The sequence below is a fragment of the Rousettus aegyptiacus genome, unplaced genomic scaffold (genome assembly GCF_014176215.1).
Source record: "Rousettus aegyptiacus isolate mRouAeg1 unplaced genomic scaffold, mRouAeg1.p scaffold_m13_p_14, whole genome shotgun sequence".
NCBI lineage: Eukaryota > Metazoa > Chordata > Mammalia > Chiroptera > Pteropodidae > Rousettus > Rousettus aegyptiacus.
The window spans coordinates 55036647-55062681 of record NW_023416289.1 but is presented as its reverse complement, the minus strand read 5'-3'; the positions used below and the strand labels follow the sequence as shown (position 1 = coordinate 55062681).

The following is a 26035-nucleotide window of genomic DNA, read 5'->3' as shown; positions in this document are numbered from 1 at the left end:
CTTAGGGCCCTACCTAGCCAGCTGCCTGCCTGCCTTCACTTAGGGCACTACCTAGCTAGCTGCCTGCCTGCCTTCACTTAGGGCTCTACCTAGCTAGCTGCCTGCCTGCCTTCACTTAGGGCCCTACCTAGCTAGCTGCCTACCTGCCTTCACTTAGGGCGCTACCTAGCTAGGTAGCTGCCTGCCTGCCTTCACTTAGGGCCCGACGTAGCTAGGTAGATGCCTGCCTGCCTTCACTTTGGGCCCTACCTAGCTAGCTGCCTGCCTGCTTTCACGTAGGTTCCTACCTAGCTAGGTAGCTGCCTGCCTGCCTTCACTTAGGGCCTTACCTACCTAGGTAGCTGCCTGCCTTCACTTAGGTCCCTACCTAGCTAGGTAGCTGCCTGCCTGCCTTCACTTAGGGCCCGACGTAGCTAGGTAGAAGCCTGCCTGCCTTCACTTAGGTCCCTACCTAGCTAGCTGCCTGCAGCCTGCCTTCACTTAAGGCCCTACGTAACTAGCTGCCTGCCTGCCTTCACTTAGGGCCCTACCTAGCTAGCTGCCTGCCTACCTTCACTTAGGTCACTACCTAGCTAGGTAGCTGCCTGCATGACTTCACGATGGCCCTACGGAGCTAGGTAGCTGCCTGCCTGCCTTCATTTAGGTCCCTACGTAGCTAGATAGCTGCCTATCTGCTTTCACGTAGGGCCCTACCTAGTCTGCTGCCTGCCTGCCTTGACTTAGGTCCTACCTAGCTAGCTGCCTGCAGCCTGCCTTGAATAAGGGCCCTACCTAGCCAGCTGCCTGCCTGCCTTCACTTAGGGCCCTACCTAGCTAGCTAGCTGCCTGCCTGCCTTCACTTAGGGCCCTACCTAGCTAGCTGCCTGCCTGCCTTCACTTAGGGCCCAACCTAGCCAGCTGCCTACCTGCCTTCACTTAGATTCCTACCTAGCTAGGTAGCTGCCTGCCTGCCTTCACTTAGGGCCCGACGTAGCTAGGTAGATGCCTGCCTGCCTTCACTTAGGACCCTAACTAGCCAGCTGCCTGCTTGCCTTCACTTAGGGCCCTACCTGGCCAGCTGCTTGCCTGTCTTCACTTAGGGCCCTACCTAGCTAGCTGCCTACCTGCCTTCACTTAGATTCCTACCTAGCTAGGTAGCTGCCTGCCTGCCTTCACTTAGGGCCCTACCTAGCCAGCTGCCTGCCTGCCTTCACTTAGGGCCCTACCTAGATAGCTGGCTACCTGCCTTCACTTAGGTTCCTACTTAGCTAGGTAGATGCTTGCCTGCCTTCACTTAGGAGCCCTACCCTAGCTAGCTGCCTACCTGCCTTCACTTAGATTCCCTACCTAGCTAGGTAGCTGCCTGCCTGCCTCACTTAGGGCCCTACCTAGCCAGCTGCCTTCCTGCCTTCACTTAGGGCCCTACCTAGATAGCTGGCTACCTGCCTTCACTTAGGTAGCTACCCAGTTAGGTAGCTGCCTGCCTGACTTCACGGACAGCCGTACGTAGCTAGGTAGCTGCCTGCCTGCCTTCACTTAGGGCCCTATCTAGCTAACTGGCTACCTGCCTCACTCAGGTTCCTATCTAGCTAGGAAGCTGCCTGCCTGCATTCACTTAGGGCCCTACCTAGCCAGCTGCCTGACTGCCTTCACTTAGGGCACTACCTAGCTAGCTGCCTGCCTGCCTTCACTTAGGGCCCTACCTAGCTAGCTGCCTGCCTGCCCTCACTTAGGGCCTTACCTAGCTAGCTGCCTACCTGCCTTCACTTAGGGACCTACCTAGCTAGGTAGCTGCCTGACTGCCTTCACTTAGGGCCCTACCTAGCCAGCTGCCTGCCTGCCTTCACTTAGGGCCCTACGTAGCTAGCTGCCACCTGCGTTCACTTAGGGCCCGACGTAGCTAGGTAGATGCCTGCCTGCCTTCACTTAGGACCCTAACTAGCCAGCTGCCTGCCTGCGTTCACTTAGGGACCTACCTAGCCAGCTGCTTGCCTGCCTTCACTTAGGGGCCTACCTAGCTACCTGCCTACCTGCCTTCACTTAGATTCCTACCTAGCTAGGTAGCTGCCTGCCTGCCTTCACTTAGGGCCCTACCTAGCCAGCTGCCTGCCTGCCTTCACTTAGGGCCCTACCTAGATAGCTGGCTACCTGCCTTCACTTAGGTTCCTACCTAGCTAGGTAGCTGCTTGCCTGCCTTCACTTAGGGCCCTACCTAGCTAGCTGCCTACCTTCCTTCACTTAGATTCCTACCTAGCTAGGTAGCTGCCTGCCTGCCTTCACTTAGGGCCCTACCTAGCCAGCTGCCTGCCTGCCTTCACTTAGGGCGCTACCTAGATAGCTGGCTACCTTCCTTCACTTAGGTCGCTACCCAGTTAGGTAGCTGCCTGCCTGACTTCACGGACGGCCGTACGTAGCTAGGTAGCTGCCTGCCTGACTTCACTTAGGGCCCTATCTAGCTAGCTGGCTACCTGCCTCACTTAGGTTCCTACCTAGCTAGGAAGTTGCCTGCCTGCCTTCACTTAGGGCCCTACCTCGCCAGCTGCCTTCCTGCCTTCACTTAGGGCCCTACGTAGCTAGCTGCCTACCTGCCTTCACTTAGATTCCTACCTAGCTAGGTAGCTGCCTGCCTGCCTTCACTTAGGGCCCTACCTAGCCAGCTGCCTGCCTGCCTGCCTTCACTTAGGTCGCTACCCAGTTAGGTAGCTGCCTGCCTGACTTCACGGACGGCCGTACGTAGCTAGGTAGCTGCCTGCCTGCCTTCACTTAGGGCCCTATCTAGCTAACTGGCTACCTGCCTCACTTAGGTTCCTACCTAGCTAGGAAGCTGCCTGCCTGCATTCACTTAGGGCCCTACCTAGCCAGCTGCCTGACTGCCTTCACTTAGGGCACTACCTAGCTAGCTGCCTGCCTGCCTGCCTTCACTTAGGGCCCTACCTAGCTAGCTGCCTGCCTGCCTTCACTTAGGGCCCTACCTAGCTAGCTGCCTACCTGCCTTCACTTAGGGCCCTACCTAGCTAGCTAGCTGCCTGCCTGCCTTCACTTAGGGCCCAACCTAGCCAGCTGCCTGCCTGCCTTCACTTAGGGCCCTACGTAGCTAGCTGCCTACCTGCCTTCACTTAGATTCCTACCTAGCTAGGTAGCTGCCTGCCTGCCTTCACTTAGGGCCCGACGTAGCTAGATAGATGCCTGCCTGCCTTCACTTAGGACCCTAACTAGCCAGCTGCCTGCCTGCCTTCACTTAGGGCCCTACCTAGCTAGCTGCCTACCTGCCTTCACTTAGATTCCTACCTAGCTAGGAAGCTGCCTGCCTGCCCTCACTTAGGGCCCTACCTAGCCAGCTGCCTGACTGCCTTCACCTAGGGCCCTACCTAGATAGCTGGCTACCTGCCTTCACTTAGGTTCCTACCTAGCTAGGTAGCTGCTTGCCTGCCTTCACTTAGGGCCCTACCTAGCTAGCTGCCTACCTTCCTTCACTTAGATTCCTACCTAGCTAGGTAGCTGCCTGCCTGCCTTCACCTTAGGGCCCCTACCTAGCCAGCTGCCTGCCTGCCTTCACTTAGGGCCCTACCTAGATAGCTGGCTACCTGCCTTCACTTAGGTCGCTACCCAGTTAGGTAGCTGCCTGCCTGACTTCACGGACGGCCGTACGTAGCTAGGTAGCTGCCTGCCTGCCTTCACTTAGGGCCCTATCTAGCTAGCTGGCTACCTGCCTCACTTAGGTTCCTACCTAGCTAGGAAGCTGCCTGCCTGCCTTCACTTAGGGCCCTACGTAGCTAGCTGCCTACCTGCCTTCACTTAGATTCCTACCTAGCTAGGTAGCTGCCTGCCTGCCTTCACTTAGGGCCCTATCTAGCTAGCTGGCTACCTGCCTCACTTAGGTTCCTACCTAGCTAGGAAGCTGCCTGCCTGCATTCACTTAGTGCCCTACCTAGCCAGCTGCCTGACTGCCTTCACTTAGGGCACTACCTAGCTAGCTGCCTGCCTGCCTTCACTTAGGGCCCTACCTAGCTAGCTGCCTGCCTGCCTTCACTTAGGGCCCTACCTAGCTAGCTGCCTACCTGCCTTCACTTAGGGCCCTACCTAGCCAGCTGCTTGCCTGCCTTCACTTAGGGCCCTACGTTGCTAGCTGCCTACCTGCCTTCACTTAGATTCCTACCTAGCTAGGTAGCTGCCTGCCTGCCTTCACTTAGGGCCCTACCTAGCCAGCTGCCTGCCTGCCTTCACTTAGGGCCCTACGTAGCTAGCTGCCTACCTGCCTTCACTTAGATTCCTACCTAGCTAGGTAGCTGCCTGCCTGCCTTCACTTAGGGCTCGACGTAGCTAGGTAGATGCCTGCCTGCCTTCACTTAGGACCCTAACTAGCCAGCTGCCTGCCTGCCTTCACTTAGGGCCCTACCTAGCCAGCTGCTTGCCTGCCTTCACTTAGGGCCCTACGTAGCTACCTGCCTTCACTTAGATTCCTACCTAGCTAGGTAGCTGCCTGCCTGCCTTCACTTAGGGCACTACCTAGCCAGCTGCCTGCCTGCCTTCACTGAGGGCCCTACCTAGATAGCTGGCTAAATGCCTTCACTTAGGTTCCTACCTAGCTAGGTAGCTGCTTGCCTGCCTTCACTTAGGGCCCTACCTAGCTAGCTGCCTACCTTCCTTCACTTAGATTCCTACCTAGCTAGGTAGCTGCCTGCCTGCCTTCACTTAGGGCCCCTACCTAGCCAGCTGCCTGCCTGCCTTCACTTAGGGCGCTACCTAGATAGCTGGCTACCTTCCTTCACTTAGGTCGCTACCCAGTTAGGTAGCTGCCTGCCTGACTTCACGGACGGCCGTACGTAGCTATGTAGCTGCCTGCCTGCCTTCACTTAGGGCCCCATCTAGCTAGCTGGCTACCTGCCTCACTTAGGTTCCTACCTAGCTAGGAAGTTGCCTGCCTGCATTCACTTAGGGCCCTACCTAGCCAGCTGCCTGCCTGCCTTCACTTAGGGCCCTACCTAGCTAGCTGCCTGCCTGCCTTCACTTAGGGCCCTACCTACCTAGGTAGCTGCCTGCCTTCACTTAGGTCCCTACCTAGCTAGGTAGCTGCCTGCCTGCCTTCACTTAGGGCCCGACGTAACTAGGTAGATGCCTGCCTGCCTTCACTTAGGTCCCTACCTAGCTAGCTGCCTGCAGCCTGCCTTCACTTAAGACCCTACGTAACTAGCTGCCTGCCTGCCTTCACGTAGGGCCCTACCTAGCTAGCTGCCTGCCTGCCTTCACTTAGGGCCCTACCTAGCTAGCTGCCTACCTGCCTTCACTTAGGGCCCTACCTAGCTAGGTAGCTGCCTGCCTGCCTTCACTTAGGGCCCTACCTAGCCAGCTGCCTGGCTGCCTTCACTTAGGGCCCTACCTAGCTAGCTGCCTGCCTGCCTTCACTTAGGGCCCAACCTAGCCAGCTGCCTGCCTGCCTTCACTTAGGGCCCTACGTAGCTAGCTGCCTACCTGCCTTCACTTAGATTCCTACATAGCTAGGTAGCTGCCTGCCTGCCTTCACTTAGGGCCCGACGTAGCTAGGTAGATGCCTGCCTGCCTTCACTTAGGACCCTAACTAGCCAGCTGCCTGCCTGTCTTCACTTAGGGCCCTACCTAGATTGCTGGCTACCTGCCTTCACTTAGGTCGCTACCCAGTCAGGTAGCTGCCTGCCTGACTTCACTTAGGGCCCTATCTAGCTAGCTGGCTACCTGCCTCAGTTAGGTTCCTACCTAGCTAGGAAGCTGCCTGCCTGCATTCACTTAGGGCCCTACCTAGCCAGCTGCCTGCCTGCCTTCACTTAGGGCACTACCTAGCTAGCTGCCTGCCTGCCTTCACTTAGGGCTCTACCTAGCTAGCTGCCTGCCTGCCTTCACTTAGGGCCCTACCTAGCTAGCTGCCTACCTGCCTTCACTTAGGGCGCTACCTAGCTAGGTAGCTGCCTGCCTGCCTTCACTTAGGGCCCGACGTAGCTAGGTAGATGCCTGCCTGCCTTCACTTTGGGCCCTACCTAGCTAGCTGCCTGCCTGCTTTCACGTAGGTTCCTACCTAGCTAGGTAGCTGCCTGCCTGCCTTCACTTAGGGCCTTACCTACCTAGGTAGCTGCCTGCCTTCACTTAGGTCCCTACCTAGCTAGGTAGCTGCCTGCCTGCCTTCACTTAGGGCCCGACGTAGCTAGGTAGAAGCCTGCCTGCCTTCACTTAGGTCCCTACCTAGCTAGCTGCCTGCAGCCTGCCTTCACTTAAGGCCCTACGTAACTAGCTGCCTGCCTGCCTTCACTTAGGGCCCTACCTAGCTAGCTGCCTGCCTACCTTCACTTAGGTCACTACCTAGCTAGGTAGCTGCCTGCATGACTTCACGATGGCCCTACGGAGCTAGGTAGCTGCCTGCCTGCCTTCATTTAGGTCCCTACGTAGCTAGATAGCTGCCTATCTGCTTTCACGTAGGGCCCTACCTAGTCTGCTGCCTGCCTGCCTTGACTTAGGTCCTACCTAGCTAGCTGCCTGCAGCCTGCCTTGAATAAGGGCCCTACCTAGCCAGCTGCCTGCCTGCCTTCACTTAGGGCCCTACCTAGCTAGCTAGCTGCCTGCCTGCCTTCACTTAGGGCCCTACCTAGCTAGCTGCCTGCCTGCCTTCACTTAGGGCCCAACCTAGCCAGCTGCCTACCTGCCTTCACTTAGATTCCTACCTAGCTAGGTAGCTGCCTGCCTGCCTTCACTTAGGGCCCGACGTAGCTAGGTAGATGCCTGCCTGCCTTCACTTAGGACCCTAACTAGCCAGCTGCCTGCTTGCCTTCACTTAGGGCCCTACCTGGCCAGCTGCTTGCCTGTCTTCACTTAGGGCCCTACCTAGCTAGCTGCCTACCTGCCTTCACTTAGATTCCTACCTAGCTAGGTAGCTGCCTGCCTGCCTTCACTTAGGGCCCTACCTAGCCAGCTGCCTGCCTGCCTTCACTTAGGGCCCTACCTAGATAGCTGGCTACCTGCCTTCACTTAGGTTCCTACTTAGCTAGGTAGATGCTTGCCTGCCTTCACTTAGGGCCCTACCTAGCTAGCTGCCTACCTGCCTTCACTTAGATTCCTACCTAGCTAGGTAGCTGCCTGCCTGCCTTCACTTAGGGCCCTACCTAGCCAGCTGCCTTCCTGCCTTCACTTAGGGCCCTACCTAGATAGCTGGCTACCTGCCTTCACTTAGGTAGCTACCCAGTTAGGTAGCTGCCTGCCTGACTTCACGGACAGCCGTACGTAGCTAGGTAGCTGCCTGCCTGCCTTCACTTAGGGCCCTATCTAGCTAACTGGCTACCTGCCTCACTCAGGTTCCTATCTAGCTAGGAAGCTGCCTGCCTGCATTCACTTAGGGCCCTACCTAGCCAGCTGCCTGACTGCCTTCACTTAGGGCACTACCTAGCTAGCTGCCTGCCTGCCTTCACTTAGGGCCCTACCTAGCTAGCTGCCTGCCTGCCCTCACTTAGGGCCTTACCTAGCTAGTTGCCTACCTGCCTTCACTTAGGGACCTAGCTAGCTAGGTAGCTGCCTGACTGCCTTCACTTAGGGCCCTACCTAGCCAGCTGCCTGCCTGCCTTCACTTAGGGCCCTACGTAGCTAGCTGCCACCTGCGTTCACTTAGGGCCCGACGTAGCTAGGTAGATGCCTGCCTGCCTTCACTTAGGACCCTAACTAGCCAGCTGCCTGCCTGCGTTCACTTAGGGACCTACCTAGCCAGCTGCTTTGCCTGCCTTCACTTAGGGGCCTACCTAGCTACCTGCCTACCTGCCTTCACTTAGATTCCTACCTAGCTAGGTAGCTGCCTGCCTGCCTTCACTTAGGGCCCTACCTAGCCAGCTGCCTGCCTGCCTTCACTTAGGGCCCCTACCTAGATAGCTGGCTACCTGCCTTCACTTAGGTTCCTACCTAGCTAGGTAGCTGCTTGCCTGCCTTCACTTAGGGCCCTACCTAGCTAGCTGCCTACCTTCCTTCACTTAGATTCCTACCTAGCTAGGTAGCTGCCTGCCTGCCTTCACTTAGGGCCCTACCTAGCCAGCTGCCTGACTGCCTTCACTTAGGGCACTACCTAGCTAGCTGCCTGCCTGCCTTCACTTAGGGCCCTACCTAGCTAGCTGCCTGCCTGCCTTCACTTAGGGCCCTACCTAGCTAGCTGCCTACCTGCCTTCACTTAGGGCCCTACCTAGCCAGCTGCCTGCCTGCCTTCACTTAGGGCCCTACGTAGCTAGCTGCCTACCTGCCTTCACTTAGATTCCTACCTAGCTAGGTAGCTGCCTGCCTGCCTTCACTTAGGGCCCGACGTAGCTAGGTAGATGCCTGCCTGCCTTCACTTAGGACCCTAACTAGCCAGCTGCCTGCCTGCCTTCACTTAGGGCCCTACCTAGCCAGCTGCTTGCCTGCCTTCACTTAGGGCCCTACGTAGCTAGCTGCCTACCTGCCTTCACTTAGATTCCTACCTAGCTAGGTAGCTGCCTGCCTGCCTTCACTTAGGGCACTACCTAGACAGCTGCCTGCCTGCCTTCACTTAGGGCCCTACCTAGATAGCTGGCTAAATGCCTTCACTTAGGTTCCTACCTAGCTAGGTAGCTGCTTGCCTGCCTTCACTTAGGGCCCTACCTAGCTAGCTGCCTACCTTCCTTCACTTAGATTCCTACCTAGCTAGGTAGCTGCCTGCCTGCCTTCACTTAGGGCCCTACCTAGCCAGCTGCCTGCCTGCCTTCACTTAGGGCGCTACCTAGATAGCTGGCTACCTTCCTTCACTTAGGTCGCTACCCAGTTAAGTAGCTGCCTGCCTGACTTCACGGACGGCCGTACGTAGCTAGGTAGCTGCCTGCCTGCCTTCACTTAGGGCCCTATCTAGCTAGCTGGCTACCTGCCTCACTTAGGTTCCTACCTAGCTAGGAAGTTGCCTGCCTGCCTTCACTTAGGGCCCTACCTCGCCAGCTGCCTTCCTGCCTTCACTTAGGGCCCTACGTAGCTAGCTGCCTACCTGCCTTCACTTAGATTCCTACCTAGCTAGGTAGCTGCCTGCCTGCCTTCACTTAGGGCCCTACCTAGCCAGCTGCCTGCCTGCCTGCCTTCACTTAGGTCGCTACCCAGTTAGGTAGCTGCCTGCCTGACTTCACGGACGGCCGTACGTAGCTAGGTAGCTGCCTGCCTGCCTTCACTTAGGGCCCTATCTAGCTAACTGGCTACCTGCCTCACTTAGGTTCCTACCTAGCTAGGAAGCTGCCTGCCTGCATTCACTTAGGGCCCTACCTAGCCAGCTGCCTGACTGCCTTCACTTAGGGCCCTACCTAGCTAGCTGCCTGCCTGCCTGCCTTCACTTAGGGCCCTACCTAGCTAGCTGCCTACCTGCCTTCACTTAGGGCCCTACCTAGCTAGCTAGCTGCCTGCCTGCCTTCACTTAGGGCCCAACCTAGCCAGCTGCCTGCCTGCCTTCACTTAGGGCCCTACGTAGCTAGCTGCCTACCTGCCTTCACTTAGATTCCTACCTAGCTAGGTAGCTGCCTGCCTGCCTTCACTTAGGGCCCGACGTAGCTAGATAGATGCCTGCCTGCCTTCACTTAGGACCCTAACTAGCCAGCTGCCTGCCTGCCTTCACTTAGGGCCCTACCTAGCTAGCTGCCTACCTGCCTTCACTTAGATTCCTACCTAGCTAGGAAGCTGCCTGCCTGCCCTCACTTAGGGCCCTACCTAGCCAGCTGCCTGACTGCCTTCACTTAGGGCCCTACCTAGATAGCTGGCTACCTGCCTTCACTTAGGTTCCTACCTAGCTAGGTAGCTGCTTGCCTGCCTTCACTTAGGGCCCTACCTAGCTAGCTGCCTACCTTCCTTCACTTAGATTCCTACCTAGCTAGGTAGCTGCCTGCCTGCCTTCACTTAGGGCCCTACCTAGCCAGCTGCCTGCCTGCCTTCACTTAGGGCCCTACCTAGATAGCTGGCTACCTGCCTTCACTTAGGTCGCTACCCAGTTAGGTAGCTGCCTGCCTGACTTCACGGACGGCCGTACGTAGCTAGGTAGCTGCCTGCCTGCCTTCACTTAGGGCCCTATCTAGCTAGCTGGCTACCTGCCTCACTTAGGTTCCTACCTAGCTAGGAAGCTGCCTGCCTGCCTTCACTTAGGGCCCTACGTAGCTAGCTGCCTACCTGCCTTCACTTAGATTCCTACCTAGCTAGGTAGCTGCCTGCCTGCCTTCACTTAGGGCCCTATCTAGCTAGCTGGCTACCTGCCTCACTTAGGTTCCTACCTAGCTAGGAAGCTGCCTGCCTGCATTCACTTAGTGCCCTACCTAGCCAGCTGCCTGACTGCCTTCACTTAGGGCACTACCTAGCTAGCTGCCTGCCTGCCTTCACTTAGGGCCCTACCTAGCTAGCTGCCTGCCTGCCTTCACTTAGGGCCCTACCTAGCTAGCTGCCTACCTGCCTTCACTTAGGGCCCTACCTAGCCAGCTGCTTGCCTGCCTTCACTTAGGGCCCTACGTAGCTAGCTGCCTACCTGCCTTCACTTAGATTCCTACCTAGCTAGGTAGCTGCCTGCCTGCCTTCACTTAGGGCCCTACCTAGCCAGCTGCCTGCCTGCCTTCACTTAGGGCCCTACGTAGCTAGCTGCCTACCTGCCTTCACTTAGATTCCTACCTAGCTAGGTAGCTGCCTGCCTGCCTTCACTTAGGGCTCGACGTAGCTAGGTAGATGCCTGCCTGCCTTCACTTAGGACCCTAACTAGCCAGCTGCCTGCCTGCCTTCACTTAGGGCCCTACCTAGCCAGCTGCTTGCCTGCCTTCACTTAGGGCCCTACGTAGCTACCTGCCTTCACTTAGATTCCTACCTAGCTAGGTAGCTGCCTGCCTGCCTTCACTTAGGGCACTACCTAGCCAGCTGCCTGCCTGCCTTCACTTAGGGCCCTACCTAGATAGCTGGCTAAATGCCTTCACTTAGGTTCCTACCTAGCTAGGTAGCTGCTTGCCTGCCTTCACTTAGGGCCCTACCTAGCTAGCTGCCTACCTTCCTTCACTTAGATTCCTACCTAGCTAGGTAGCTGCCTGCCTGCCTTCACTTAGGGCCCTACCTAGCCAGCTGCCTGCCTGCCTTCACTTAGGGCGCTACCTAGATAGCTGGCTACCTTCCTTCACTTAGGTCGCTACCCAGTTAGGTAGCTGCCTGCCTGACTTCACGGACGGCCGTACGTAGCTAGGTAGCTGCCTGCCTGCCTTCACTTAGGGCCCTATCTAGCTAGCTGGCTACCTGCCTCACTTAGGTTCCTACCTAGCTAGGAAGTTGCCTGCCTGCATTCACTTAGGGCCCTACCTAGCCAGCTGCCTGCCTGCCTTCACTTAGGGCCCTACCTAGCTAGCTGCCTGCCTGCCTTCACTTAGGGCCCTACCTACCTAGGTAGCTGCCTGCCTTCACTTAGGTCCCTACCTAGCTAGGTAGCTGCCTGCCTGCCTTCACTTAGGGCCCGACGTAACTAGGTAGATGCCTGCCTGCCTTCACTTAGGTCCCTACCTAGCTAGCTGCCTGCAGCCTGCCTTCACTTAAGGCCCTACGTAACTAGCTGCCTGCCTGCCTTCACGTAGGGCCCTACCTAGCTAGCTGCCTGCCTGCCTTCACTTAGGGCCCTACCTAGCTAGCTGCCTACCTGCCTTCACTTAGGGCCCTACCTAGCTAGGTAGCTGCCTGCCTGCCTTCACTTAGGGCCCTACCTAGCCAGCTGCCTGCCTGCCTTCACTTAGGGCCCTACCTAGCTAGCTGCCTGCCTGCCTTCACTTAGATTCCTACCTAGCTAGGTAGCTGCCTGCCTGCCTTCACTTAGGGCCCGACGTAGCTAGGTAGATGCCTGCCTGCCTTCACTTAGGACCCTAACTAGCCAGCTGCCTGCCTGCCTTCACTTAGGGCCCTACCTAGCCAGCTGCTTGCCTGCCTTCACTTAGGGCCCTACCTAGCTAGCTGCCTACCTGCCTTCACTTAGATTCCTACCTAGCTAGTTAGCTGCCTGCCTGCCTGCCTTCACTTAGGGCCCTACCTAGCCAGCTGCCTGCCTGCCTTCACTTAGGGCCCTACCTAGATAGCTGGCTAAATGTCTTCACTTAGGTTCCTACCTAGCTAGGTAGCTGCTTGCCTGTCTTCACTTAGGGCCCTACCTAGCTAGCTGCCTACCTTCCTTCACTTAGATTCCTACCTAGCTAGGTAGCTGCCTGCCTGCCTTCACTTAGGACCCTACCTAGCCAGCTGCCTGCCTGCCTTCACTTAGGGCCCTACCTAGATAGCTGGCTACCTGCCTTCACTTAGGTCGCTACCCAGTTAGGTAGCTGCCTGCCTGATTTCACGGACGGCCGTACGTAGCTAGGTAGCTGTCTGCCTGCCTTCACTTAGGGCCCTATCTAGCTAGCTGGCTACCTGCCTCACTTAGGTTCCTACCTAGCTAGGAAGCTGCCTGCCTGCATTCACTTAGGGCCCTACCTAGCCAGCTGCCTAACTGCCTTCACTTAGGGCACTACCTAGCTAGCTGCCTGCCTGCCTTCACTTAGGGCCCTACCTAGCTAGCTGCCTGCCTGCCTTCACTTAGGGCCCTACCTAGCTAGCTGCCTACCTGCCTTCACTTAGGGCCCTACCTAGCTAGGTAGGTGCCTGCCTGCCTTCACTTAGGGCCCGACGTAGCTAGGTAGATGCTTGCCTGCCTTCACTTAGGGCCCTACCTAGCTAGCTGCCTGCCTGCTTTCACGTAGGTTCCTACCTAGCTAGGTAGCTGCCTGCCTGCCTTCACTTAGGGCCCTACCTACCTAGGTAGCTGCCTGCCTTCACTTAGGTCCCTACCTAGCTTGGTAGCTGCCTGCCTGCCTTCACTTAGGGCCCGACGTAGCTAGGTAGATGCCTGCCTGCCTTCACTTAGGGCCCTACCTAGCTAGCTGCCTGCCTGACTTCACTTAGGTCACTACCTAGGTAGTTGCCTGCCTGCCTTCACTTAGGTCACTACCTAGCTAGGTAGCTGCCTGCATGACTTCACGATGGCCCTACGGAGCTAGTTAGCTGCCTGCCTGCCTTCATTTAGGTCCCTACGTAGCTAGATAGCTGCCTATCTGCCTTCACGTAGGGCCCTACCTAGTCTGCTGCTTGCCTGCCTTGACTTAGGTCCTACCTAGCTAGCTGCCTGCAGCCTGCCTTCAATAAGGGCCCTACCTAGCCAGCTGCCTGCCTGCCTTCACTTAGGGCCCTACCTAGCTAGGTAGCTGCCTGCCTGCCTTCACTTAGGGCCCTACCTAGCTAGCTGCCTGCAGCCTGCCTTCAATAAGGGCCCTACCTAGCTAGCCTCCTGCCCGCCTTCACTTAGCTTCCTGCCTAGCTAGGTAGCTGCCTGCCTGCCTTCACTTAGGGCCCTACCTAGCCAGCTGCCTGCCTGCCTTCACTTAGGGCCCTACCTAGCCAGCTGCCTGCCTGCCTTCACTTAGGGCCCTACCTAGCTAGCTGCCTACTTGCCTTCACTTAGGTTCCTACCTAGCTAGGTAGCTGCCTGCCGGCCTTCACTTAGGGCCCTACCTAGCCAGCTGCCTGCAGCATGCCTTCACTTAGGTTCCTACGTAGCTAGGTAGCTGCCTGCCTGCCTTCATTTAGGTCCCTACGTAGCTAGCTAGCTGCCTGTATGCCTTCACGTAGGGCCCTACCTAGCCTGCTGCCTGCCTGCCTTCACTTAGGTCCTACCTAGCTAACTGCCTGCAGCCTGCCTTCACTTAGGTCCCTACCTAGCTAGGTAGCTGCCTGCCCATCTGCTTTCACCTAGGTCCCTGTCTAGCTAGTTGCCCTCTGCCTCCTCTTAGTTTTCTGAGTAGTATTTGGCCATCCATTTTTATTTAGTTTTCTACTTTGCTATTTCCTGTCTCTTTCTATTTTTTCCTTTTTCCCTCCCCCCCGTGTTTACTTTTATACCTAGTTTCTCAGTCAAAATACAGGTGTAAATTACATCTCAAATTCCTCAGTGTGCGTGCGCGGTGATGAATTCACAGCACCGTTCCCTCTGGTGCCTTCAGTTCTCCACGTGTGGAGTAGATCTCAAGGCACCAGGAAATTGTATATCGATGAAACGTTGGTCATATCTAGGTAGTGTTCTAAATTAGTTGTAAACTGTAAGCAAAATTCTGCTATCAAGTTTCTCTCATATAAAACTATATTATTAGTAACTTTGAATAATCAACGAAGTCAAGAATGGGGTGATTTAACTGATTTCCACTCCCCTGGTCAAAATGGTCCAATTCTTATGGAGGGAATAAAGAGTGATACTCACCCAACAAACGAAGGAGGAGAAACAGAACTCCCAGGGCGTAAGACTTTAGTTCAGGGTTGACTGTCCTATGAGCAAAGAGATGAAGGGGAAAAAGAAAAAGATTCTTATCACATTGCTGTAATTAACAGACCCCATAGTCATTCAGTGCTCTCCAATGGAGTCTTTCTTTAGGAAGTTATGAATGAGTTTTGGGTTTTTTGTTTTTCATTTTTTTCCTTACTGGCTTTCCCTGCCTACAGTATAAAAAATACTGGTAACTGTAGTGATAAGAGAAGTGTTTACTCACTGGACCTCATCTTGTCATTCTAAAGACAAAATGCAAAATTGGTCCATAAAGTCTTCATTTCAAGACACTTGGTTTTTGCTGGGACAAAGAAATGTCCTAGGTTGACAGGTCACACGTGTCAGAGGACCAGCAGTGGGGAAGACCATGTTCATTATGCCTCAGCAACCGGCCAGGGCCACACGCACCCCTGTGACGTCAACCGGACTAGCATGGTTTGACAGCCCAGAGGGAGCACTTGCGAAACAACCCATCCGTCTATAGATCCAGTTTCAGTACCTTTTAAATTGAAGAGAGGCAACTTTGCAGAGTCACGGTTCTTTGTTTTGAATGAACTCTGCCTCCCTGGCTTTGGTTTACCCAGACCACTCTCTTTGATCTCGCAACCTTTCTAGAATACTCTCAGGGTGTACAATTTTCTGGGGAAACTGCTATGTCTCCGGACACCTGTACAGTATCACCGAGGAGGTCAACGGTCACTTCTCTCTGGAATGTGTACATTACGAAACCCAAGCTCTTCGAAGTCGCCATCGGCTCTGTGGCTGCCGTTTTCCTGCACATTCATTTGAAGGGACTGACGTGAAAGACACCTTAAATAAAGGCAAATTCTCCTTATCAAGAAAACACGCTGGCATAATGAGCTCGAATGTTTATCTCTTGAAATTTGATTTCCTTTCAGCTGTCCTGTCACTAGGAAGAAAGTGAGCGAGGTGCTAAGCTCTCCCTTCATTTCCTGTTGGGAAGCTGGCTCCCACGGGAGGAATGATCCTCAGATCTAGGTAGAGAGCGATGGTCTGAACGCGGTTGGAGGTTCCACGCAAGGCCAGGGTGCGAGCCTAGCACCACAGCCTACGAGCTGCCAGACCCTGAGGGTACGGCTTACTCACCCTCCGAGCCTCCGTCTCCCCAGGTGTAAAAGGGGAACGCTGGTAACGATGGACACACAGGAAGTGCAAACGGCAGCCCCGCCTGGCCCGAGAGGAGGTCGGCGAGCGCCGGCCTGGACTCTCACCCTGTTGCGCGTAGCTGTGCTCTCACATGGCGTGACGGGGCGACCTCTGCTCTGGGGCAGGACGAGGGCTGGCGCACGTCTGGCCTGTGGCTGAGCCCTTGTGCCGGCTTGGGACATCGGTGATGGCAAAGTGGACCGCGATGGTGAGGGAATACGGTACGGTGCGTGAGCCTGTGCTTCCATCAGACCCCAGCAGGGGATGAGCACGGCCTAGGTCGCTGAGGCCATCTTTCCTGCTGGTCTGTTTACAGGGAATCGAGTATTTCCTGACAATCTCTAAGGGTGGTCTATCCAGCTGAGGCGAGGAAGAGATTGAAGTTTTAACCGACTGTCTTCGTTTGGTCGGTCAGGCACAACTACTGAGCTGGGGATTTGCAGAGGAGTCTTGGGGAGGGGAAAAACGGGGAGCGGTCACTGCTAATGGCCGCGAGGGTCATTACTCCTGCTTCTTGGTGCCTTCTATGTGGGAACAGCACAATACAGCTTCATGGGAATTTCTAATAATGAAAAATGAACTACCGATAAAGCAGCCATTCCAAACCCATACCTGAGATCCGATAGTTTTGTCCACATGCACGTGATAGCAAATCACCCTCCACGTATAATTTAAATTCAATAGTTCATTTCATAAACACTTTTCACATGCTTAAGAATTTCCATTATTCCATTGAACAGCGGTACTGTAATTTAACTCTACTCCAATTCAGGTTTTTCTGTTATTATCGTTAACGTTGTAATAAAAATCTGTCTGCATTGAGCTTTTTTTTTTTTTTCCTTGTGGAGAAGTATTTTCTTAAGATAAGTGGCAAGAGGTAGGGTTATCGCATAACAAAAAAGCCTGAACATTTTTATGACTCTGATTCACACTGTGATATTGCTTCTTAGAAAGGAGCAATATGCTCTTCAGTGCCACCGGCGACATGTGATTTTACGTTTGCCACAGCCTTGCAAGCACTGGGTGAGAATTTAAAAAATCCACCGCTTGAATTTGGGAAGGGTACAGTGGCAATTTGCTATTGTGCCCGTAATGATCCTGCACGTTAACAAGATGTTGTTAATGACCTTCTAGATCACGTAAGGGCATCACACATATCCCTTTCCTTGGGAAGTCATAACAAAGGTCAGGAAATGGGGTCAGAATAGCGAGAAGACACGAGAAGCTGGATCAAATGAGCTGGTGACGGGCGCATGGGCGCAGGTCACGCCCTAGCATCTCACGCCTTCCTTTCCTTCTAGCCCTTGGGATCGAACTGGTTTGTCCAGGTGGCCGCATCCCAGCGAGGTGGCTCTGTCTGTCTGGCGCCGCTTCTGCTGCGGCGTGGAGCATTCCGCCCCCTCGGCTCCTCACACGAGTCCAGATACCTCTGCAAGCGCGTACGTTACGACACTGCTCAACAAGTCGCCTTGGAGGCACCCTGCCTGCCCCCAGGACGGGTCCTGAGAGACAGGAAACTACAGAATCATGAGTGGCTCTCTCCGGCCACGCACTTGTGTAAGGACAGTCCCTGCTCGGCTTCCACGGGCCCCCTCTTCGGTACCCTGTCACGCCTCTGGCATCCGCCCACACAGGGTCTGCAGGGCCAGAGACGTCAGCCCTGGTTCCGGATCCAGAAACAAGCCTGAGACGCAGGTGACAGTCAGTGGCCGGATGGAGGCTGGACCTGGGGACTCAGCTGGTCCAATGCCATCGGCATTTAACCCCGACAAAATCAATGCCAGGCTGCGCTCCCCTTCAATGCCGCCGGCAGGGTCTCGTCTCAGAAGGCCATGAACCTGTCATTTTCTCCCTTGGGCCCTGCCCTCTACTCTGAATGTGAGGTCCCTGTGTAATGCAACCACTTCCTGTCAGCCCAGGGAAGCCGCCTCGTGAGATTCACGCGGTATCTGAAGTCCTGACCTCCGGGACACCTGTGCACGCACACCTGGTGGGAAGGGGGAGCCGAGTGGGGAGGCTGGCTCTCAGGCCCCTGGGGGGACCCGAGAGGCTTACCTGATCAGGATGATGACCGAGGGCGTCTGTGCCATGGCCCCGATCATGCTGCAGACACACATCACGCACAGGAAGGTGAGGAAGGCCTCTTGGCATCCGGGGCTGGGGCACTTTCCGGGAACCACGGTGGCGTTCCTGGGCGGGACGGTCGTGAGGCAGGCGCAGCCCGTGAGATTCTGAAAGGAAGCAGTCGGCCCTTGTAGTCGGTCGGAGGAGGGGGGGAGTATCTCCACTTTCTAAATCCAAGGCCATCTATCAGCTGGAGCCGCCACTGCCTAATTCCGCATTCTGTAGCATGCCATCAATTAGGCCTGAATCGACGCGTTCGCATTTTAAGGAGGCTGCAAAACTCATGCAAATAAAGGGGTATTTATGGGGAGGAGAGCTGATTGCCCCAACTCCCCTGTATTTCATCTCCCCGTTCGAGAATCCCTCCGTAAGCTGCACCGTAGACAAATGTGTCCCCCCCACCCCAAGACAATTAGGAAATTCCGCTTCCGCGATACGATGAAACATCGCCAAATCCACGTTGTAATTACTTGCCAATTTGTCCTCTCTTTTATGCAGTTATAATTACACTGAAGTGTATTAAAAGGCGTAAATCAGGTAACCTGCATCTCGTGGCTGGTTCTGTGCCCAGCGTGCCACTTGGAACAAAGGACGAGCACCGCCATGCGCGAGGCTGCCGCGGGACGGGGCAGCTGACGGCCACGTGCCCGAGTGGCTGAGGAAGCAAAGAGGACTCAGAGAAGCCGGGGAGCTTGAAGTAGCCCGTGGGCAGCAGGCGAAAGCCCAACGAGACACACTTATTAATATATGATCAGACGGGAGCGAGAAAAGCCAGTGTATTCCGTTTGATCTGCCCGCGGATCCTCGCCGCCCGGCCACCCCTGTTCCCGGGCCCCGTCCTCGCGCACGCTCCAGGAATTTCTGATGGCGAAGGGAGGAGCGGGGGCGGGAGAGGCAGTGCCCAGCCAGCTCCGCGCCAATTACGGTTCGATAATAACAGTGCAGGGGCCTTTAATGAATACACAATGAAAACACCCTTAAATGATTCATCGCTGTTCTTCCGAGGGCTGCTTGGCGTTCAGAGCACACCACGAGGTAAATCCTCGCGGGGGTCAAATGACCCCCCGCTTTCCGAGGGCTTCCACGGTTCTCCTCCCTGCACCTCTCCCCTGCCTCCCTGTCCTCTTCCTCCGCCCCCCTCCCCACACCTTTTCTTTCCCTCCAGAATGTACAGATGAGGGTTTTCTTATCCCATGAAGCTACATGGGATCCTTGCAGGGGTGTCCGAAGGGCGTTATGTGCCCCCCGCTCCCCAGAGGGCTGCCTGGTATGGCTGTGCCCCTGCACGGGGGCTTTGTCTAGGGGCTGAGGTGGTGAGGGGGCACTGTGCAGGGCTGGGGCCTTGCTCCTCAGTCGTCTGCCCGGAGCAGGTGCCTCTGTGTGGACGGGCCCATGACAGCACCCTGGGGCGGCTACTGCAGTCCCCTGGGGTCTTGCCCCTCTGCCCAGAGATGGCCTGGCTCTCCTTCAGAACCCGGCACTTCCCTCCACGAGGACACAGCCCACACCCCACTGCAGAGACCCTCACCACCCTCCTGGGGAGACCTCATGCTCCAGGGAGAGAACCATGTCTTCCACACCCCTTCCCGAGCATCTTCTCACAGCACAGTAGGTCCGCGGTCCCCAACCTTTGTGGCACCAGGGACCGGGGCTCCTATGAGAATCTAACGCCCGACGACCTGAGGCGGAGCTGAGGCGGTGACGCTGGCGCTGGGGGGCGGCTGCAGATACAGACGAAGCTTCGCTCGCTCGCCTGCTGCGCACCTCCTGCTGCGTGGCCTGGTTCCTAACAGGCTACGAACGGGTACCGGTCCACGGCCTGGGGTTTGGGGACCCCTGCAGTAGGTGACGCCCAGCAGTTTTAGCAAGCATGCATACACGAGTCCTCCTCTGCTCCTCCTGGGAAGCAGGACTTCTCCCCAGCTCACTTGAAACGCCATGTCTCTCCCTGCTTGGGAGAGGAAACTGCCCCCCAGACCCCAGCTCCACAGCCGCACTTTCCCGGCTGCTCACGCTCACTGCTTCTTCACGTTCTCAGCGGGCTTCTGGCCCCACATGCGCGAATCGAGTTGCGCTAAGCTCGCCGGCGGCTTCCGTATCCCGACCCCTCTGTCCGTCTCTGTCATTGCAAGTCCTCTGGGGTCTTGCCCCTCTGCCCGGAGATCGCCTGGCTCTCCTTCAGAACCCGGCGCTTCCCTCCACGAGGACACAGCCCACACCCCACGGCAGAGACCCTCACCACCCTCCGCAAGAGTGGCACCCACGTCCCCTCGTGGGACTCTGGTCTGGGCTGTCTTTCCTCCGCTCCCGCACTCCGCCCAGCATCCACGCCATCCGTTCTGCCGTCCGTGCGCCTTCTGATGAGCCTCCTCCGTCGACCCTGCAGCCCGCACCCCTCCCAGAGCCACCTGGCATGTCCCTTCCTCCCCGCGACTCCGAGCCTGTTATTGAAACTGCATCCAGGTCCCTTCGGAAACGGACCGCCCTGGATCAGGTCGGTGACTCTGTCCCCAGTGGAAAAGGGTAACAGTGAGACGTGTTTATCGCCCCACCTGCTCTGGGCGAGGTGAAGGTGTCCATGAACCAGACACCCCGTGAATGGACTCGGCGGACAGCAGGGTGAGGCCCCCAAGACAAAGATGGCACCAGACGACGTGTGCTAAAGGAGCTGAGGGGACCCCGGGCCGTAAGACGGAGGCCAAGAAAGAACCGTCACCCGGATGTGGGAGAAGAGCCACGGGTGAGGAAACAGGAAGCAGAGGGACCGCCCTGCCGCTGATGTGAACCGGGCATCTGCGTGGGAGCCCCAACCCCGCCAGAGCGCCCAGCAGTAGGAAGTCTGAAAACACGGCGATGACCTGGCTGAGAGAACAACCCACTTTCACCAAGGAGATGAGAGACGCCGGGAGCCTGATTCTCACTGTCTGTGTACAACGGCCCAGCCTGGGCAGTCCAGAAAGCGGACGGATCTTGGGAGCAGGATCAAGGCCTGAACGAAGTGGTGTGCCCCCCACTGCTCTCCTGGGCAGACCCCGATATGCTTGACCAGTGCGAATGTGCTCTAGGCTCCAGGTTACTTTATAATCCTGACCTGGAACATTCCCAACTTCCCTTCCCCGTTTCAGAGAACTGTCTTCCCAGTTTGCTCGTTCTCTAGGGAGAAACGCAGTCCCCACTGCCTCCAGGGGACTTGGAATCTCTGCCCGGTGTCCTGGCAGGATCTAGCTTTAGTGGAAAGATGTGACCCCTGACATACTGTGTCGATAGTCGGATTACGGAGAAACAGGCCAGACAAGCTTTGGAACCAGGGGTGACCTAGAGGACAAAGTGAGACCAGCTTGTAAATTCCATACGAACTTCTCCTACAGACAGACTCGCCTGGGTACAAAACGACACAAGTTCAAAGGGAGTCTCAACCCCGCGAGAGGTAAAATTCTGCAGCAATTGGAGTGCCTACCGATGGGGGTTGGTTAAACAGACCCTAACAGATTCCCACAGTTAAAGGTTCTATAAAACAGGTATGAGAGCGCACTTCATGTATTCATGTGGAAAGGACTCCAAGATCAATCAAAACACCACAAACAACCAGGTACAGAATATGGGATGAGCTCTGAGACCTTGGGTGCGCGCCCCAATCAAGAAGTATGTAACGCAAGAAACTAACCACAGTAATCACTCGCTGGGCGGAGTGGCGGGCTGAAAGGTGGGTGCACGGGAGGCAGAGGGGGGACGCAGCGTTTCCTCTCCCTCCTTGCCATATTTCTTGATGTCTGAACCGTGCGAATGTATCACCTCTTGAAAAAATTGAAGATGCCGAAACATTTTTTTTAAAAAAATGAAGAAATCCATAAAAGAAGAAATAGCATAGTCAATGAAAATCCTATGCCTGTTCCGCCCTGAGTCATTAATTTAAACTGAGAAATGTTTCCATTCATATCCGATGATGGGGATAAATAATTACAACAAAGCTGGAGACCATGGACACAGGGACAATCACTCTCTGGACTCCTGGATTCGCTTTCTGCTGCTGAAAGCATCCACAAGCGGCCCCCTTCGACCGTTCGTGTTATAAACACAAAACACTCGTCAGCAGTGTTTCGAAAATACTGGCAAATAAAGTTGTTTTTGTTCCCTCCCCCACCGCCCCCCGCCCCGTGTTCGATACTGATGGATCGATTCCTATTACTCATACAAATCGACTAATTTCTAGGTTGGACGATGGCTTTCCGGGGAGGCGGCCCCGGGGGGCGGTGACGTGCCCCGTGTGGAGAGCCTGATGGGAACGCCTGAGAGGGAGAGAGTCTCCCCCAGCAACCTAGAACGTGGTTTCCTTTCTCTTTCTCGTCACGCATTCGGGAGCCAGGAAGAAATGGCAATTTCTGTTTCTCGTCAGGCCCTCGCCCCGCAGTTGAGAAAGGGAGTTTACCAGAGAGAGAGAGAGAGAGGGAGAGAGAGAGGCGCGCACTGCCCCGTCCGTCCGCGCTCGCTCGTGCGGTCCTCCAGCCCTTGTGAGTGACACTGTGATGATCGCAATGGCAAAGGACTGCTGACGCCGCCACAATAGACCGGGGACGTTCTCCTTTGAATGACAACGCGGTCCCCCTGCGCCCTAGACACTTATGGATCCTTTCGTGGTCCAGGGAAGCTCCTCAGACATTCTCTGGTCACTGATCACCGTCTCTCTGCGGCTTAGAGTCTCTTCACCTTGTTGGCCCCACCCGAGCTGGGATTTCCCGGCAAAGACCTCACGGCTCGTCACTAAGCAGCCCCGCCGATAACCCGCACGCCTCAAGGCCAAGGAGATGCTGAAAACCTGCAAGAAGAACTACGCTCTCTTGTTCCCTTGCAGGGTCACTGGCTAAAGGATGGTGACCGGTGACAGAAATTCTAAGACGAAAGCAAGACCTCTGTCCACCTTTCACCCCAATAATCTGTAGGGGGAGTGGCAGCACGTCCAGGCAGAGCCTTACGTGTCTCCCGCAGAAGCGAACGGAAGGGCTGTTGCCTGGGGAGCGGCCCGGCTCACTCTTGGCTCGGCCGGCTCGGGTGGGAAGCGGCGGGCAAAGCGCGGGAGAAAGACGTGGCTGCGGCTCAGCGGGCGCACCGAGTCCTGCTCTCTCCCCATCTGTGCACTGCAAACCAAACCCTCGCCCACAGCACAAGCTTTGAGCCTCCCTGGGCTCACACATGCTGCGTGCTGGAACGTCATTTTGTGCCTCTGCACCGGGCAAACACCCACCCGGTCGTCCTCCGTGACAAAGGCCTGGCCATGCTACTGCCCTGCCTTCCAGCCCCACCTCGCCCGCAACCAGGGCCGTTCACGCAGGCAGAGGACTGCGAATCCACCGATTTGTCTACGTACCTGCTTCCTTCTCTTAGAAGGTAACTACCCAACCTTTCCATTCATTTTTTTTTAAATAAAAAGTTTTTCCTGATTAGAAAAAGGATGTATGTCCATTTTAGACAATTTAGAAATACTCAGAAAATGCGAAAGAAATATATAAACGTTAACTTTCCAGTTCCCAGCCGGAGGTAACCTGTGAATGGTCGGCTATCTTTCTAATCTTTTTCCAACTCAAAGATGTACATGTGTTTAGATTTTTCTTTTTCTTGACTAAAAGGGATCATGACCTAGATACAGTTTTATAACATGCTGTTTTCACGTATCACTAACTGCAAGGCCGGTTAGCCGCTGCTCCTGGCTGTTCCCTTGTTCGTAACGGTATGAACATTTTCCGTCCGATCTCAGAGTAAACACGAGCTCCTTATCATCTCTATAGTTCTAATGCCTCATCCAGGGCCTGCGATGTATTAGCTGCCCTGAGCGGCCACGGCCCAAGAGAGGTTGGTTTCAGAATATTCACAGTCCTCTCTGACAAGCCATCACCAGAATGAATACGGACTTATAAATCCGTCTGGCAAATAGGGCCAGGCTATGTAGAGAGGTTGCAAACTCCAAGCCTTTGGGAGCCAGACAGGAAATAGATAAGAAAAATGGTCCAGGTACAAAGGAGTGAGTGGCCAGCGGTGGGGGCAGTGACTAAGTGGGGGTCAAATGCCTTGTCTAAAGGGTCGGCCAGTGGCCAGATCCAGCCAACTGCTGCCCTGTAGGGATCCAGGTGCCATTCTAGTTATCATCTAGTTTTCACAGAGAGGCCAGAAGTCCAGATTTGCATATGAAATGCTCAGGCTGTTAAACCTCGGTATAGGTCAGCCTTCACTACACCTGCAGGGCAGCTTCGGCTGAAAGGCCTTCGGTTTGTTTGGTTTGCTTCTTCCTAGCAAGGTGCTGATGGGCCGCCTCCAATCCCAGGTGGTGTCGGGTAAACACGATACAGGAGACAAAAGGAAAGGAGCTGGAAGCCGGACTGCTCGGTGTCAGCTCAGATGCCGACCTGTTTCCACAAGGATAAAAATTTGAGAACTCGTCCCATCTCCTAGAACTGTGGTTTTCAGCCTGGGCTACAGATCAGAGACACGGGTCGGGGGCTGGGGGGCTTTAACACGCAGGGACGCCTGGGTCCCCCACCAGCACGAGGAAACCAGACTTCCTAAGGATGAGCTCAGACCTCATGATTTAAAAGCTCCCAAGTGATCCTGACGAGCAGCCAGGACTGCGGGCCGTGGTCCTCGATGACGACCCCCTGTGCGCGTCCACAAGGCAGCCAGCCGACCTCCGCCCTACACGAAACCTACTAGGGGCTCTGCTCAAACGGGGGCTCGATAAGTATCTGTTGCCTGCATGAGGGCACAGATTAATCGTCTGTCACGAGCCCCCCACAAACTGCTGTGCTGGACTTGTGTTGACTTTCAATGACCTATGGGTGGATGCTCTGAGCCTTTTTTTAGTCAATTATTCAGGATCTTGAAAGAATATAACTTGCAACAGGCGGCAGCGCACTGACGTGCTTTCCGTTGGAATAATTGCTTCTAAGAGTGAAAGGCACAGAAATAATCCGGACAGACAAAGGAACCTTACGAAATTACCTTGCAGCCCCTCCCCACCCCCTTTTTTGGCCGCCCCTCCTCGTCATAGGCAATGAGAAGAATTAGAAATTGTATATCGAATGCAGCCCTGGAAACTTCCATTGTTACCACTCAACGAGACATAAGGAAATAAAAAACAAAACCCAAACCAGAGCGGGCAGGACAGTCTAATATTGGAGAACTGCTAACGCCAACCAGACTTCCTCATAGTTAGAATTATTTGATGGGTGATTTATCCACATCTAATTGAGTCAGGGGAAATTTTCACACGTCTTGATGGAAGCTATAAAGTAGTAAGAAATAAGCAAAGATTAGGTCTTTAAGCATCGAAATCAGCACCAGCCAACCTATCCGCCTGCCAGTTCCCTATTCGAGAGGGACATTATCACCGCTGGCTCCGTGGGGCTCCCCGAGGCCAGCACAGGGCCACCCGCCAGGGCCTCAGGAAGCCCACAGCCTTCATTCAGAGCCAAGGCTGGAGCTGAGGGTGCAAGGGTTGCAACAGAACCCCGTCCCTGAGTGTGGGGCCTAGTGGGGGAGATGGAGGAGCTAGGAGCTATTTGATGGGGGTGGGGTGGGTGAGTTAGAGCCTGACTAGGTAGCAGCAGGTGGTGGGGACTCTGCAGGAGGGATGCTGACACAGTCCTGGAGGGAGGGCCGAGGTGGCTTCTCAGCCACGGGATAGGGAGGTGCCCTGCATGCGAAGGGCTCAGGGGAAGCCTATCCCCGGTCAAAGGAACAGCGTTTGCAAAGGCCAGGAAGTAAGAAGGAGCTGGGTGCGTTGGGGGAACCCCAAGAAGTTCGACAGAGCGAGCGTTCTTCAGGAGACGAGAGGGTGGGGAGCTTGAGGCCGGAGAGGCAGGAGGGCCAGACTGTGAGGGACACCCTGACTGCAGCGGGGACATGAAAGGGACCTTGGGCAAGTGACCGAGCTGTAATCAGGTACTAACGACACCTTCCCAAGGTCCTTGAGACGACCAGTGAGAGGACCCGTAAGGGGTCGGGGGCGCAGGAGAAAGCACTGGCCGCCTTCACACCTACACAGGTCGAGGATGCCAACAGACGGCGACAGAGTAAATATGAAAAGTGGAAACGGGGAGGGGAGAAGAGGAAGTGCTCTTGTTGTTGTTGTTGTTGTTGTTTTAGAGCTTGGAGACAAGAAGGAAAGGAGAGAGGAGAGCGAACCAACCGGGAACACAATCCACCATTTGGCACGTTCTCAAAACACCACAGCGCGGATCTAAGAGATTGCAATTGCTTTGGGCTCATTTTTGGATGGCGGCCTGAGATTTCTTCGGCCCTGGGCCAAGCTGCCTTGCGCCGTGAGTGGCGCGGGCAAGGCCCTGTTCGCTGGCCTGCACGGGCTCTTGCGAAGCTTGCTGTTCCAAGTCTGATGGTGGTGGCTGTTTTTAAGGCCGAACTGTCCCAAGGACCTCTTTC

At 55.5% G+C, this 26035-nt stretch overlaps 1 protein-coding gene across 3 annotated transcripts in view; it reads right to left on the bottom strand.

The window, feature by feature from the left end:
- The window catches only part of SLCO3A1 (solute carrier organic anion transporter family member 3A1), a 241280-nt gene that overhangs the window by 27598 nt on the left and 187647 nt on the right, over positions 1 to 26035 (bottom strand). For all 3 annotated transcript variants that reach the window (XM_016151673.2, XM_016151674.2, XM_016151672.2), the window contains exons 8-9: positions 17540 to 17715; positions 14255 to 14319 (exon numbers count right to left, since the gene is read on the bottom strand). In XM_016151673.2, the coding sequence (XP_016007159.2) occupies positions 14255 to 14319; positions 17540 to 17715 (241 nt within the window). The remainder of the gene's footprint in view (positions 1 to 14254; positions 14320 to 17539; positions 17716 to 26035) is intronic.